The 16957-nt window shown below is 43.2% G+C and overlaps 1 protein-coding gene across 1 annotated transcript in view; it reads left to right on the top strand.

Annotated features, from left to right (window-relative positions):
- The window catches only part of DNAH3 (dynein axonemal heavy chain 3), a 536699-nt gene that overhangs the window by 354727 nt on the left and 165015 nt on the right, over positions 1-16957 (top strand). The window contains exons 39-40 of the mRNA XM_069210285.1: positions 7312-7441; positions 16097-16333. Coding sequence (XP_069066386.1) covers positions 7312-7441; positions 16097-16333 — 367 coding nt within the window. The remainder of the gene's footprint in view (positions 1-7311; positions 7442-16096; positions 16334-16957) is intronic.

Below are 16957 nucleotides of genomic sequence, written 5' to 3'. Positions count from 1 at the left end.
CAAATGTGTGGGTAGAGGAATGGGTATCCCAGGAACCTGGTGTCCCATTTTATTGAATTTCAAAATGAGAGAAGAAAAGAACGGTTCTCTGTGATGGGACTTGGATTTTGTAATGAACGTCTTAATTTTAAGGAAGTTGTAAAATTTCCGGTCATCAATATGATATTGCATCTTTAAATTTGCAAAGCTTAGAAGGATAGATTTGGAATTAAGTTTTTGGGGGATAAATATATACCTTTGGTGATCCATGAGTCCCTGTATAGGGTTTGACCATCATCTATGATGTTCGGGTTATGCCAAAGAGAGGCTAGACTGGAAGACTTCATTTTGGAAGGCATTTTATTGTCAGTGGTCAGTAAGGCATTCCTGGTATTTTTGAATATGTACTTACATTTGGTAAGATGTTTGCCGTTGATCATGAGCAGGGTAGTTGGATCTAGGCTGTCTAGGATGGTCCTTTCCACTTCCAACCACAGGGGAGTATAATTTTCAGGAGTGGAGAACCAGTATGTGTCTTGTTTGGCCAAGAAGGCAGTGTGATAATGTCTAAAGTTGGTAAGGTTAAGTCCTTCTAGTTTGTTAGGCGTAGTTTGCTCAGTGCTATTTTAGCCTTTTTATCTTGCCATATGAAGTTAGTGATTATTTATCTAACTTTTGATGGAAGTTATCGGAAAGTAATGGGGGGAGCATACTGATTAGATAATTAATTTCGATACAACCTCACCGAGTGATAAATTTTGGTGGGCAACTGTTTAATAGTTCTTAGATTTTTCGGAGGGTTAATTGGTCATTATGATTTAGGGTGTTGATTAGGTCAGAACCAGTTTCAATGCCTAAGTATTTGATAAAGTGGGGTTGCCAGTTTAGACCTGAGTCTCCTAAAAGGTCCTTTGTTATTAGTTAATTAATAGATTTAACCTCTGACTGTTGGCTTGTAACCTGAGACCTTCGAGTATTGTTCAATTGTTTCCATAAGGGCTTGTATGGATGAAAGGGGGTCATCTATGAGGATTAAGATGTCATCTGCATATGCAGATAGTTTTACTGCCTTTCCATGGAAATTGATTCCTATTATGCTATAATTGCTTTTAATGTCCAAGAATAGAGGCTTGAGGACCAACAGAAAGAGGGAGGATAGAAGTGGGCAGCCTTGTATAGTCCTTTTTTCAAGTTTGAGCAGTTGAGACAGTAGTCCACTTGTTAAAATACTAGCACTTGGATTACTATATCAGTCCATAGCCATTTGTATATATCCATCTCCAAGATTAAAGGATTTAAGTGACTGCTCTAGAAAGATCTGTGAAGCCCTGTCAAATGCTTTGTCAGCATCCAGCGCTATTGCCACGAAAGCTGATGTGGAAGTATCTGCCCTCTCTAGGACATGGCATAGCAAATGAGAGTTGTCAATGGACATGCATTTTTTTCATGCATTTTTTTAGGAATCCTACTTGTGTATTACTGGTTAATTGTGTAAGAAAAGCATTTAGACGTTTGTTAAATATTTTCACATATAGTTTACAGCCCAGATTTATTCATGAAATGGGCCTATAGTTTTGGGTAGCAACATGTTGTTTGCTTCTTAGGGAATCACGACAATATTCGCTTCAGCAGTAGTACCACTAATAAATCCAGAGGTTGCAAAGTGATTAAAAAGGACTACAATGGTGGGTTGAAGTGACTGGGCAAATGTTTTATACAATTTGGCAGTGAAGCCGTCAGGGCTGGGGGCTTTGTTGTCTCTTTGGGCCAGATGTATCAAACATTTTTGCGATCGCCGTCCAATTTGCTATTCAGTAGCTTCTTTACCGAATCGCAAATTGGATTTGCGACTACATACCGATTCAGTATTAGGAAGGGGAGTGTCAAGGGCATTTCTTCCTAATACCGAATCGCAGAGGTATGTATGATTGTTTTTTGCCGTAAATGCGGTCGCAAAACAATCGCAGTTACCACCAATTTCAAGTTGGTGGTAACCCCTTTGCAAGGGGAAGGGGTCCCTGAGGGACCCCTTCCCTTTTGTGAATGCATGCAAAAACATTTTTTAAGAGCAGGTAGTGGTCACACGGAACACTGCCTACTCTTAAAAAATGTAAAGAAAACTTTCCTTTAAGGAAAACGGGCTGCATGAAAAAAAAAAGATTGTTTATTTAAAAGCAATCACAGACATGGTGGTCTGCTAAGCCCAGCAGGCCACCACCCCTGTGATTGTAGCCATTCACAATGGGTCGCAAATTGCGACCTACCTCATGAATATTAATGAAGTAGGTCCATTTGTGAGCCCTTGCAAATCACTATATGAAACTCTTGGAGTTTCATACAATCGCAAAAAATTGCAATTTGGTAATCGCTATTGGAAAGAATGATACAACGGGCCCTCAGTGTGTTAATTGCTTTAGTAATCTTGAGCGAGGAGATTGAGTTAGATAAGAACACTTTATTGTCTTCTGTTAAGCAAGAATTTTGTAACTTACTTAAGTAGTATTGATCAGGGGTTATCATTTTATTGTCAGAGTATGAGTCTTCTTAAAATTGTATAAAAGTGTCCGGAATTTTTTGAGGATTAGTGTGAGTTATATTTCTATAGTCCTTAATCAGGTTTATTATTTTTTAGTTCTGTTTGTGTTTGAGATACGAGGCTAGCATTTTGCCCTCTCTATTGACTTCACAAAGTTTGAGACCTTTAAATCTGTTAATTCACACACCAGCCCTTTCACTTAAAATGTTATTATACTTGTATTTCTTGTTTACAAGTAAGGAAATGGTGTTCCTATCCAGAGTCTTGACGTGTTTTAATTTGAGTTGCTAATTTCTTCTTCAAGTTTCAGTAATAAAGTAATGTTTGTTTTATTAACCTTCGCCTTCATATCAATTAAGGTACCTTTCAGTGTTGCCTTAAGGGCATCCTAGATTGTTTGTCTATATCTGTCAGGAGAAGTATTGTCTATAATATAATTTCAAATCACATTCTCTATCTTCTTTATGTTGTCTTGATCAGTTAGAACATCATTATTGAAATGCCATATTTTAGTGGGAGCTTTAGGATTGGTGCCGCAAGAAGTGTGTTAATACAAGAGTGGCCAGAAAGTAATCTCAGTGATATATTTGTTTGGTCAATTAAATGTGTATGAGTTCTGGAGATGAGGATATAATCGATTCTTTAAGGTCATATTTGAAGCAAATTGTTTTCAAGATTTTGCTGGACTTAGTTGGGTGATATTTACAGAGGGATTGGCGGTCGAGAATTTTGCGAAGTGGGAGATTGAAATCTTCACCTACAATAATAGGGTCATTAGAGGGTAAACGTCCAATACTTTCTGATAGTTTGTTCCAGAATGAAGTGTCATCACTAATTGGGCCATAAATATTTACTATGTCTGTAAGTGAATCTCCCTTCTGTAGGGTCACAATTATCCATCTAGCTTACTCATCAGAAGAGCAAGATTCAAATTTAATATTAGAGCATTTAGAGATCAGCGTAATAACCCCTTTTTTCTTGTGAATTGCAGAAGAGCAGTGGACTTCAGAAATCCAGTCATTCTTTAGAGTATTAACTTCTTTGTCAGTGATTCTCGTCTCTTGGAGGAGAATAATGTCTCCTTTGGATTTAAAGAGCTAGTCCATATTTGTGTGTCGTTTTACAGGATGGTTTAGACCTTTTACATCCAGGGAGACAATATTTAGATTGTGAGTACTGGGTCATGCATGTCTGTGGTAGGGGTGTGTTGTATTTTGAAATAATTGGTTCAATAGGAGTACATTACACCTAGTTGATAGACAGAAGTGCATGAAGCGTCATGTAGTAAATAGACAGATTGAGAAGTGTAGTACAGTATATAGGTTCCAGATATGGAGATAAATATATGTGTTGTGCATTTAATTTGGATTGAGATGGAGTCGGTGAGCACAGAGAGGTTATAGGTGAGACCTTTAACTCTTGTATAAAAAAAAATTAAAAAGGCAGAATTTAAGAAAAAAAATAGAGAAACATGGGTGGAAAAGTGCATGAGCTTCAATCGCGTAGCTAAAAAAAAGAAGAAGAAAATGAAAAACCCACTCCCCCATTCCCTTGTCCCACCTCTGCACCCACCTACCCAAGAAAATCGACATGGTAGAGCAAGGAAGAAGAGCGTTCATCTCCCAGCATGATCAGGTAATGTTGATAGAGGAATCTCTTCTAGACCAACTCAAAAGGGCATGGCCATGTATTTATAAAAGGGAATATAACTGTATAAGGCACATATCAAATAAAAAATCCATTTGAGGTCAGTTTTCTTGTCTTTTATTCTTTGGATCTTGATTTCCAGCCATGAATCCCAATCATCACTTGTAACTTGCCGCCAACACATGTTTCGTCAGGGGTGTACCCTACAGCTAATAATTCAAGGAGCGCACTAACGGTAACAACAAAATGCTGGAATCAGACGATAGATATACAGTATATGCCGGAGTTCTACTTTGGTTTGAACACAGAGGAATAAATAAAGATCGGACATTATAGAAAATAAGAAAAGATAGAGGAGAATAATTGAAAGGAATTTACAGCCCTGATGAAGTCACGGGGTACACACCTGACGAATCACGTGTTGGCGGCAAGTGATGATTGGGATTCACGGCTGGAAATAAAAGACAAGAAAACTGACCTCAAATTGACTTTTTATTTTATGTGTGCCTTATACATGCAACAATGTTGACATCAGTGATTTATGATCACTGAGCATAGGGAGTTTGGGGTGATCTTCTGTTGAGTGCACCATCATTATTACTGGAAATACGGGACACTAATAGAACCTTAGTAGACTTACAGATAGCGTCATATACTCCTCACAATCACCCACCATTATAGTAGGAATATAACTGTAGTTTGAACTATATGAACGTGAAATTTGCAGTGATAGGTTATGTTAGGGCACTGCATAAATACTTCTTTCTAACGTGGTAAGAGAATTAAGCATTAACAAATATTAATTCCAAAATTTAGAGTCAAAAAGCTCCAATTCCTAGGTACATTGAATAGAATACTGGCAAGTTTTTCTAAGTGAAACAATTATGAATAACGGTCAAATGATGTTACAAGGAATTGTCAAGATCAGAAAAAGAGACAGCAGAGACATCCATTAGATCAAAAAGTAGCTTATGTTTTTCCATCTCATGGTCAGCGATCTCGTCCAGAAAAGTCAACAAGTCTCTGGGATCATCAAAAGTGTGGGACTTGCCTTTCAACATGATTTTAAATCTTGCCATACAAAAGAAAACTGAAGCTTCATACCTTTTAGTCTATCTCGTATAGCCAGGAAACCCTTTCTGGTTTCCACCATTGTTTTGGTGTAGTCTTGTGAGATGTGAATCTTGCAGCCATTCCAATTGATATGGTTATTCTTGCGCATATATGACAGGATGGCTTCAGCGTGTTTGGAATTGTTGTGGCTTACATACTATTGGCTTAGTTGTGTTTCTTTTGGAGGGTTTGAAGGATGGGACCCTGTGGGCTCTTTCCAATTCGAAGTCCTTAGCAAATTTCAGCTCAGTAACCTGTGAGAGCCAGTTTTCAAGAAAAGAAATACAGGAGTTGGACGCATTCTTTGAGCCCTCTGGAATTCCAAATATTCTCAGGTTACCTCTTTTATTGTGGTCTTCAAGTTCGGCAGTGTCTTTTTTCAGAGATATCATTGTAGGCTGGAGAGATTGTAAGTATTTGGAGGCTCAGTTATTTGTGTCTTCCACTGCACTGATCCTTTGTTCGGCATCCATTGTCTTATTGTTTATAGTGTTGATGTCTGCTCTTATTGTTGCCATTTCTAGTTGAATGGAGTCTGTGTTTTGTTTGGTGGTTATTGTGAGATCATGTACCTCCACTAACTTTTTTTGAATCATGTCCATCCTGGTATTAATATCCGATTTATTCTTGATAGGTGAGTCCGGAGATGGTTGTTTAGCCTTTGGAAGTTTAAAGTGCGGTTTGCATTCTTTTTCTGCCATGTTGAAAGGTTTGGTGATCCTTCTTCCCCTCAGTAATGTATGGATGGGTTATAGTGTGGAGTGTACCAGAATAAGGTTGTGAGATTGAGGCCGCAATGAAATGTGATCTGTATCCACTGACACTCACAAATGAAGTCTACGCTGTTTGAGAGAGCTATCTCACGATGCGAACAGGTAATGGAGTGTCAAAATTAGTGCACCTTAGATCCCCAGAGACGATAGTATGTTTGCATCTTGCACACTCACTGATCACGTTACTGGCGGTCCCTCTGGTAGTTATTGCTGTCATTGGCAGGTAGAGAGATATTAGGAGCTGTAGATAACCCTAATTTGTCGGCAGGTTAGATTACTTGTATTCTTCGTTTCATAGGCAGCCAAGTCACACAGTTCTCAAAGCACAACCAAGGGGTAGAGTGAGAGATCACTGAATCTACAGGGCAATATCGTAGAAGACGAGCAGAGGCCTATTACATGTAAGCCATATGGGAATTACAGGACATCCAATCAAGCACACACCCTGTGCACTTTCACATTGCATGGCTTTGTCAACTGAGAATGAGTCAGATTGGCTCAGAGAATCGTAACGCCAAAGCAAGTCTGCATCATCAGTAAAAACACCTCAGGGGAGAAGGAAAGATAACAAGTAGCTTAGTGAGTGAATAGATGAACATAAACTCCCCAGGGTTAGGATCCCAAGTATCACTGGTAATGGAGATGCCTCCCGGCTGCCATCTTAAGGTCAGGCAGATTTGTTAGTAGTTTCATCTCGCGTAAAGTAGCTTTAAAGCAGCATACAAAGCGCTAAGTGAGTATTCATCAGTCACCAGCAGTTGATAAATGCTGGAACAGGTAGACAGACGTTAATTAAGCAATACGGTGAGCAGCACGCCGATCGTTTTCAAGAGGAGCCACCACCATTTTGGATTGCAGAAGCATGACTTGGGAAAAAGTATAAAATAAGGCACCCCAAAGGGTTTAATTGTCTTTAAGGAACTCCTGACGAGTGCAGGGCCCCTTTTGATTGTCGTGACTTCGCCGAGAGTAGGCTTCAAAGCAGTCTGGATCAGCACATTATGCTCTGCGCTGTGAGGAAAGACAGAGCCAGTCACCCATGCTCTCCCTCGTCCAAGCCACGCTCCTCTATATGATTTTTTTTGCCTAGTTGCAGAAAACCTTCTGACAGGACTGGCACTGTCTTCAAAGGTGTATGTTGCAAACCAGAAATATTAGTCACTTGATCAACTGTTGATGGACTGTAATATCTGTGCTTGGTGGCTCTTGGACACTGTTGCATTTGAATGACATTCTTTTAAGAATTTTGTATTTTTTTTTCAGATTAATGACATGTTTAACTGGCTGGTTCAGCCTTGCCTCAACTTTATACGTCTAGAATGCAAGTTCCTGGTGCAGACTTCACCTATTCATCTGGCCTACAGCATGATGAGGCTATATACGTGCCTTCTCGGTAAGGGCGGTTCTTAATTTGCAATGTTAAAAAAGGTAATATGGAACATTAAATATGAGCATCATGTTTTCTACAGACTAGAGAGAGAGAAAAGTTAATAATACCACACATAATCTCAAGGGACGAACACAATCCATCCACAATTAATGCACATAGGGGGTCATTACGGAGGCCGCGGGAGACAGAATACCGCCATTGCCGGCGGTATTCCTGTCTCCCTATTATGACATTTCCGCTGGGCCAGCAGACGGTAACAGTGTTACCGTCCGCTGGCCCAGCGGAAATGTCACATCAACATTGCAGCCGGCTCGTAATAGAGCCGGCGGCAATGCTGATGTGCAGCGGGTGCAGTAGCACCCGTCGCGCATTTCACTGCCTGAAATTCGGGCAGTGAAATGCGCGAGGGGCTATGCCTGGGGCCCCCTGCACTGCCCATGCCAAGTGCATGGGCAGTGCAGGGGCCCCCAGGGGCACCCCAAGTCCCCTTACCGCCAGCCTTTCAATGGCGGTGTTTACCGCCACGGACAGGCTGGCGGTCGGGGACTCATAATCCCCAGGGCAGCGGTGCTTGCACCGCTGCCCTGGGGATTATGACCGCCAGTCGGAATCCTGGCGGTATATTGGAGGGGCCGGCGGTATGGCCGTGGCAATTGCGCCACGGTCATAATTGCTGGCGGAACACCGCCAGCCTGTTGGCGGTGTTACCGCCACCTTACCGCCGGCCGCCAGGGTCGTAATGACCCCCATAGATTTGTTCCCTTGAAAAGATGGTGCCAATTATCTAGTAAGAAGTAAAATGATATCAAAGGCTCATCTAATCATCTAAGGACAAATAGACCAAACACAAGAAGCCCTTGCGTTGTAATGGGCTACATCTCATGAAACCAGTAGTGTATTTTTCTTTCTTTGATGAGTCTCTTTTGTCATTCCCCTATGGCCATTCATTCACCGTGTTCCTGAAGGTACGTCCTGCGGATCATTTATGCATGTATGTTTCTTAGCTCCGGTGACCACCTTTCAAGGGACAAGTCATTTGCTTTGAGAGTGAATAACTCATTTGATTTATTTATTTACGATGTTTTGTGTAGTGCTGCTTCAGAATACTTTTATATACAACTAAAATTACACCTTCCAGATATGTTTACCATGGTGACAGGATTGTCAATTAAACTGTAAGAGGGAGAGTAGAGTGGAGAGGGGAGGTGAAGAGAGGAAGTTGTCAGAGAATAAAGCATTGTGAGTGGTCAACGTATAGTTACATACTATTCATGCCCGGATATAGTTTTTAGAGGTGCTAGGCTGCCTAATTAACCTCGATGGTTCTTCTCCCGTGCATGGGTCCTGCACTGTGTGCATACATTGGCTTTCTGGTAGCACAGATGAGTAGCCATCACAGGACTGGTGAGTATTGACGAAAAGCACAGTGTTGTGATGGAAAAAGCGCCATAACAGTTGTGCTTTTTGAAGTTTAGTCAGCTGCAGACATGGCAAAGATTTTTTTTAAATAGGCACATAAGAAAACTCAGCATTGTTAAGCCATTGACAGTCAGTCTTTTTCTGCATCATGTGCTCACAGTCACTTGCAGTAGACTGTACATGAGGAGCACAAGCAGTTCTTAATGTGGCTGTTTATAGATGTACTGTAAGCTCTGGGCCAAGTGTAAGGAAATGCCTCCTTGGCATGGTTACCCCCTGACTTTTTGCCTTTGCTGATGCCAACTTCTGATTTGAAAGTGTGCTGAGGCCTGCTAACTAGGCCCCAGCACCAGTGTTCTTTCCCTAACCTGTACCTTTGTTTCCACAATTGGCACACCCTGGCATCCAGGTAAGTCCCTTGTAACTGGTACCCCTGGTACCAAGGGCCCTGATGCCAGGGAAGGTCTCTAAGGGCTGCAGCATGTCTTATGTCACCCTGGGGACCCCTCACTCAGCACAGACACACTGCTTGCCAGCTTGTGTGTGCTGGTGGGGAGAAAATTACTAAGTCGACATGGCACTCTCCTCAGGATGCCTTGCCAACCTCACACTGCCTATGGCATAGATAAGTCACCCCTCTAGCAGGCCTTACAGCCCTAAGGCAGGGTGCACTATAACATAGGTGAGGGCATAGGTGCATGAGCACTATGCCCCTACAGTGTCTAAACAAAACCTTAGACATTGTAAGTGCAGGGTAGCCATAAGAGTATATGGTATGGGAGTCTGTCATACACGAACTCCATAGCACCATAATGGCTACACTGAAAACTGGGAAGTTTGGTATCAAACTTCTCAGCACAATAAATGCACACTGATGCCAGTGTACATTTTATTGTGAACTACACCCCAGAGGGCATCTTAGAGATGCCCTCTGAAACCATACCCGACTTCCAGTGTGGGCTGACTAGTTTTAGCAGCCTGCCACACACCAGACATGTTGCTGGCCACATGGGGAGAGTGCCTTTGTCACTCTGTGGCTAGTAACAAAGCCTGTACTGGGTGGAGGTGCTTCTCACCTCCCCCTGCAGGAACTGTAACACCTGGCGGTGCGCCTCAAAGGCTCACCCCCTTTGTTACAGCACCCCAGGGCACTCCAGCTAGTGGAGTTGCCCGCCCCCTCTGGCCACGGCCCCACTTTTGGCGGCAAAGCCGGAGGAGATAATGGGAAAAACAAGGAGGAGTCACTGGCCAATCAGGACAGCCCCTAAGGTGTCCTGAGCTGAGGTGACTCTGACTTTTAGAAATCCTCCATCTTGCAGATGGAGGATTCCCCCAATAGGATTAGGGATATGCCTCCCTCCTCTCAGGGAGGAGGCACAAGGAGGGTGTAGCCACCCTCAGGGCTAGTAGCCATTGGCTACTAACCCCCCAGACCTAAACACATCCCTAAATCGAGTATTTGGGGGCTCCCAGAACCTAGCAAGATAGATTCCTGCAACCTAAGACGAAGAAGGACTGCTGACCTGAAAGCCCTGCAGAGAAGACGGAGACACCAACTGCTTTGGCCCCAGCTCTACCGGCCTGTCTCCCCACTTCAAGAAAAACTGCAACAGTGACGCGTTCCACAGGGTGCAGCGACCTCTGAAGCCTCAGAGGACTACCCTGCATCTAAAAGGACCAAGAACTCCCGAGAACAGCGGCTCTGCTCCAAAGAAAAAACATCTTTGCAACAAAGAAGCAACTTTTAAAGACAACACGTTTCCCGCCGAAACCGTGAGACTTTGCACTCTGCACCCGACGCCCCCGGCTCGACCTGCGGAGAAACAACACTACAGGGAGGACTCCCCGGCGACTGCGAGCCCGTGAGTAGCCAGAGTTGACCCCCCTGATCCCCCACAGCGACGCCTGCAGAGGGAATCCAGAGGCTCCCCCTGACCGCGACTGCCTGCTTCTAAGAACCCGACGCCTGGTAAGGACACTGCACCCGCAGCCCCCCGGACCTGAAGGATCCGACCTCCAGTGCAGGAGCGACCCCCAGGTGGCCCTCTACCTTGCCCAGGTGGTGGCTATCCTGAGGAGCCCCCCTTGCCTGCCTGCTTCGCTGAAGAGACCCCTAGGTCTCCCATTGAACTCCATTGCAAACCTGACACCTGTTTGCACTCTGCACCTGGCCGCCCGTGCCGCTGAGCGTGTACTTTTTGTGCTGACTTGTGTCCCCCCCGGTGCCCTACAAAACCCCTCTGGTCTGCCCTCCGAAGACGCTGGTACTTACCTGCTGGCAGACTGGAACCGGGGCACCCCCTTCTCCATTGAAGCCTATGTGTTTTGGGCACCACTTTGACCTCTGCACCTGACCGGCCCGAGCTGCTGGTGGGGTAACTTTGGGGTTGCTCTGAACCCCCAATGGTGGGCTACCTTGGACCCAAGTTTGAACCCTGTAGGTGGTTTACTTACCTGCAAAACTAACACTTACCTCCCCCAGGAACTGTTGAAAATTGCACTGTGTCCAGTTTTAAAATAGCGTATTGCCATTTGTGTGAAAACTGTATATGCTATTTTGCTAATTCAAAGTTCCTAAGTGAAATACCTTTCATTTAAAGTATTGTTTGTAAATCTTGAACCTGTGGTTCTTAAAATTAACTAAGAAAAGATATTTTTCTATATAAAAACCTATTGGCCTGGAATTGTCTTTGAGTGTGTGTTCCTCATTTATGACTACCCTCTGATAAGCCTACTGCTCGACCACACTACAACAAAATAGAGCATTCGAATTATCTCTTTTTGCCACTATCTTACCTCTAAGGGGAGCCCTTGGACTCTGTGCATGCTATTTCTTACTTTGAAATAGTACATACAGAGGCAACTTCCTACACCAAGTATCTAATCAGATGACTTCCAGGCTTCTCAACATTGTAGGATACCCTACACTTAACTCGCCTTGTACCAAGGCTGTGACAGTCATTTGACCTACTGAATACTCCATTAGGCTGTCTCCAAGCCATACAGTATGTGGCTTCTGGGCAGGTCACTGGTATTACTGAGGAAATGACATATATGGTCACAGTACCCTAGATTTCTCTGGCTCCAACAAGACCTTTCAAGATTCTCACAATGAAACTCCCGGTCAGTCATGTATTTGGGCAGTTTTGTCTTGCATACAAAACATCTGTCACCTGATATGTGTACAAAACTGCTTTGAGCTGCATTTTCAAGATGTTTATATGGCATTGGTCAATGTCAACCTTGTAGAAAGGCATAGTGTATCTGAAGTGTACACTTCCATTGAACTTCAGGCAACAATGAACGACCTGATCAGTTACAAAGGCTTTGGGCTTCATTACACACACGAGTTGGCTGATGCATTATAGTAAGTGTGATAACTCTTATTAACACACAAATCAAGATTAAAAATGTTGTGTTAAATCTCATCAGCTCGACCGTAGTGGTATTTATTGAGGACGAGCCCTGTAAATACCGGAACATGGGGATTTTGTTCAGCAATTACCAAAATCGGAATGTTGTTCTCCTAAAACTAGTAATAAGTGATAATTATTATGCTTGTTAAATATTAGACTCGATGGTGTCAGTCTTAATGCAATAACCGCCACACCAATAGTGGCCAACTTCCAATGATGGCCTTGTTGGTGTTCTGCGCACCCACAGCAAGCTCTTTAGGGGGAAGAGTCTCATATTAACAAACTGTAAACTTCCGTTATCTAATACAATACTGTCAATAAATAGGTTTCAATGATCATTTAGGGAAAATCATTATATTTAAAACAGTCTAGTTTTCGAAATTGCCACAGGGGCATAGTAATATTTTACTACCAGCATATACAATAAGTAAGAATCAAACAGTTTGCAATCAAGCAAGTCCAAATTTAGGCCCAGGCATAACTCTGGCAGTTGGAGGCATGTCTCTTAGGACTATCGCTTGTTCCAAAAATGTCAGAGTGGAAGCTAGATTTGTGATCTTAGCTCTGGTCCTGGCCAGGTTGCAATCACCACGTATTGGAGGACCTCCTCAATGCAGGTGGAAGAATGCAGCCGAACCTCGGGTGCCGGCAGAAGAATCAGCACTAAGGGACAAGGAAAGTAGGGGGTCTGCGATGCCAACCAAACCCAAACGAGGGGGGCTGAGAATGGACGCTGCCTAGTGGGCTAGGGCTCAGGTAGACCTGGGCTAGGGCTCGGACGAGCCTGACGAGGGGACGCTGTAATCCGGCGCCCCTGTTCCACCTAGACAGACACGCTTAAGTAGGACATGATGAACACAACGGACACTAATTAGAGCATAGGCCTCGGGACCAGATGCCTACAGTTACATTAAAGGTTTTCTCTTTCTTTTTTAGGTCGAGTGTGCAAGCGCTTTGACCTGTTGTAGGTATTGTGGGCTTTTAACCATGCCCACCGCACGCCCATCACTTTCACTCATTTGTGGGTTTGTCTTTCAAAAATCCTTTGTTGTCATTGGTAAATGCTTTTCTTTTGTCCCTCGTTGGGGCAGTTTTGTTACCACTTTGCAGACTGACCCTGTTACGTGGATAATTGCACGACTGCCAATGTCTGACTGTGAGAGAACTTATTTGTCCTTTTGTGTCTCTCCTTGGCTCTCATGGGAGCTATGGCGCTTTGAATCAGCTCGCTTATGTCAACTTATGTTTTCCTTTTCATTCTCGTTCTCAATTTATGTGGCAAGAAAAGTCCAGGTGGGAATTTACAACGCCAGTAGCTCTAAATGGGGCAAGTGCGAGACCCCTTGCATTGCCAATGCTTGAATAATTAAAAAGGTTGTAAACGAACCCGATTGTAGTTGGGGTAGTACTTTCGTGCCTTGTTCAGTCGTCTGTAATCATCTCTACCTGATCCACAGTGACTTTCAGACAACTGGCACCGGGACTGAAGTTTCTGCTGTGCAATTATTTAACACATTCTGCATTGCTCGGCTAATCAAGATACGATGCTTCTGTACTGTACCGCTGGAAACTGCCAATATTTTTTTTTTTTTAAAAGCAAGTCCATTTCCTAAAAAAAGAAAAAAAATTGCAAACACAAAAATAATTTTAATTCCTTCCAAATGTACACACATCTCATACGCAATATGAGAGAAGTCCACATAGTCTTGCAAAAACTTGACAATCTCAATCATGTCTTTCTCTTTAAATGTGGAAATATTAATTCAAATTTAGTTTTAGTGTTAAATGTGACTTACTTCTGGAAAAAGTCCTAATCTAAGCATACTGACAATGCAACTGGATCACAACGAAGCAATGCATGCGTATGTGTTGTGTGTTCACAAGGGTTTTCAAAAGTGAGCATTCCCAGGCGAGTGTCAGTGGAGTGACCAAGGACATGCAATGCAACATTTAGTGACCACCCATAAAGCAGTCACTTTGTGAGTAGTCACATTCGAGCATGCGCTTTCTGCCCCTATCTGAGCATCTAACTTACACCTAAAATATCCCACTGTATATCATGCCGAAAACGTCGAAGGGGCACCATTTCAAGGCGTTTTTACAAAAAGTACTTGTATAAAGAGTTAGCATTTGTCGAAAATTGATGACTGTGTAAGTAAAGAACCGTTTGCAGAAAACAGTTTGCACGCACGTTCTTCATTTTTTTCATAATTCTTGCTCTGCGTGCTGTAGGACCTGCATATCTTTAGCACACGTATTGTATATTACATAAGAACTACATCTCCAATGTACGTGAACACTTGGGTCCGTTCACACCCAGTCTGGCGTATTTGTCATGAGTCGCAAGAGAATGTATGTGGATGTTTAAAAGTTCTTAACTATGCAGATGCTTACATGTAAAACTGTGCATTGGGGCGCACCGCACATCTAGTTTGATACATTTGTGAATCGCAAGAATTCTTCAGGTTCGTGAATACAGATAGGAGCCTCAGACCGCTCTCGTCATCGCCATAACTGTCCACGCGACGTACTTTTGAAAACGAGCGGAGGCAGTTAATGGAATGGGGAGCTGGCCACGTACAGGATATTTGCATAGCACCGGTTTTCAGGCTCGGACTGGGAGAGAAAATAGGCCCGGGCACCAGAATAAAAGTGAATTTGATACTGAAAAAAAGTACCCAATATGTGCAAAATTGGGCAGTTTTGGGCGTGTAGACAATAAAAAAAAGTGTGTACGTGTTTTGGAGGGTATAGAAGACCGCAAAGGTTTGAGCTAGATGCATGCAACCTTTGTTTTACTATCAGGGGCATTAACTGTAGAAACCCGCCCAGCAGACCTTAAAACAGGCCCACAAACAGCCAGGAAACTGACCCACACACTGACCTGTTAGACCCGCCCATCGGACATAGCCTGATCGTCCTATAGGCCAGTTCGACCCTGCCAGTTGGGCACAGCTTTTAATAGCTTATAGAACCAGATGATGACCCCACCACTTGTTGTCAAGTGGCTAGTTTTGCACTTAAAAGTAGGGTAACGACTAAAGTCATTGTAAAGATAGCATTATGTTTTTGCACTTATAGGTTTTCTTTAATTTTATGTGCACCGAAAGTTGAGCTTCAGCCTGTTTTCATTGAGGTTGAGATGAGAAGCGGTCGTGCTGCTGTTGTGTTCCATAGCACTTAAAATTGAGGTGTCTGAAAAGAAGTGAAACATTCAAAGAAGAGTCAATGCTTAGTCCAAGGCTCGTTGAAAACAAAGCAGACTATAATATGGAACAGGGCCGCCTTTAGGGCGGTGCGACCGGTGCGGCCGCACCGGGTGCTGACCTGGATTGATGGGCACTGACCTCAGGGGGGCGCTGTGTTTAGTATTAACTTAGGAAACCTGCGATTTAAAAGCACCTGCTGGGACGTTCCCTGTGTGCCCAGCCTTCAGGAAGCAATTACAATGTCAAGATAACTCGTTATTAATGTTCTTCCTAGAGAGAGATCAGTATTTTGTGGAGTGGCAGTTTTGCCTCTCCATAAAGCAGCACAGAGGGTTAATATGCCTGTTGCAAAGAACATAACTATATTTTGTATGGATAGCTGAGTGGATTAGTGAATTTAGCCCTTACCAGTGCTTTAAAAAAAATTAAATGTATGTGAGAGGGGCTATGGAGAGATAAGGGGCACATTTGCAGGGTGGTAGTGAGGGAATCCGAGGAGGTGGTCATGGGGTTGGGGGCTCTAAAGCGGCCCTGATATGAAATATCCATATTAAAAATTTAGAGTTTTTAATTGTAAGCAGACTCATTATAATGATATTTTTTATATTTTACAGATGAAATCGCAAGTTCTGGCGATGAAGAAAAAGAGCCCATGTCCAGTCAGCAAATTACTCTCTGGCTACAAGGACTTTTCCTTTTTACATTGGTTTGGACCATCGGCGGAACCATCAACGATGACAGCAGAAAGAAATTTGATGTTTTTTATCGTAATTTGCTCTCAGGAACAGATGAGGAACATCCACGCCCCAAAAGTGTAAAGCTCACCAAAAATAATATTTTCCCTGAAAAAGGTATTTACTGCTCATATGGTTTGTGTGGTTCAATTTCCTTGTACTCGTTGTGAACTTTTTTTGCAGTAAGTGGTGCATTTCAATGACTACTTGCGGCCATATAGGACCTTGGGTGCCCTGTACCTGCCTGTGTCATGGCACATTATCAATCGCTTGTGTCTGGCAAAAATACTCTCTTAGTGCAGGCAAAAACTCTGACAGATTGTACATGCGTTGAAGAAATAGCATCAGTGAAAGATAGATCTGTGGTTTGAAAATATGGTGCTCTCTTCCACTGCCAGTGGCCCAGCCACATTTTGAAGACGAGGGATATAAGTGAACCTGCCAGCAGAGTGGTGCCAAGCGGTAGTCCTTGGACTGATAACCTCATTCCAAGTGGCACAATCGGGGAACGCTGACTTTAAATCACCCCATATGTGCTACAATATCAGAGCATCACCCACACCCCCCCTGGGCACACGTCAGTTAAATGGTGCATGCAGAAAGCCAAAGTGTTATGCTCAAATGCATGGGGTAATGTCCCCAAACGTAAGAGTGAATGTCCCCTTTGGATCACACAAGTACTCACTTGGAGCCAGCGTAATCCATATTACAGAAGGAAGAGTGTCTGCAGCCCTTTCTGTA

Source organism: Pleurodeles waltl, chromosome 10 (genome assembly GCF_031143425.1).
Source record: "Pleurodeles waltl isolate 20211129_DDA chromosome 10, aPleWal1.hap1.20221129, whole genome shotgun sequence".
NCBI lineage: Eukaryota > Metazoa > Chordata > Amphibia > Caudata > Salamandridae > Pleurodeles > Pleurodeles waltl.
The sequence above is the reverse complement of the archived record's forward strand: the minus strand, read 5'-3'. Positions and strand labels throughout refer to the sequence as shown.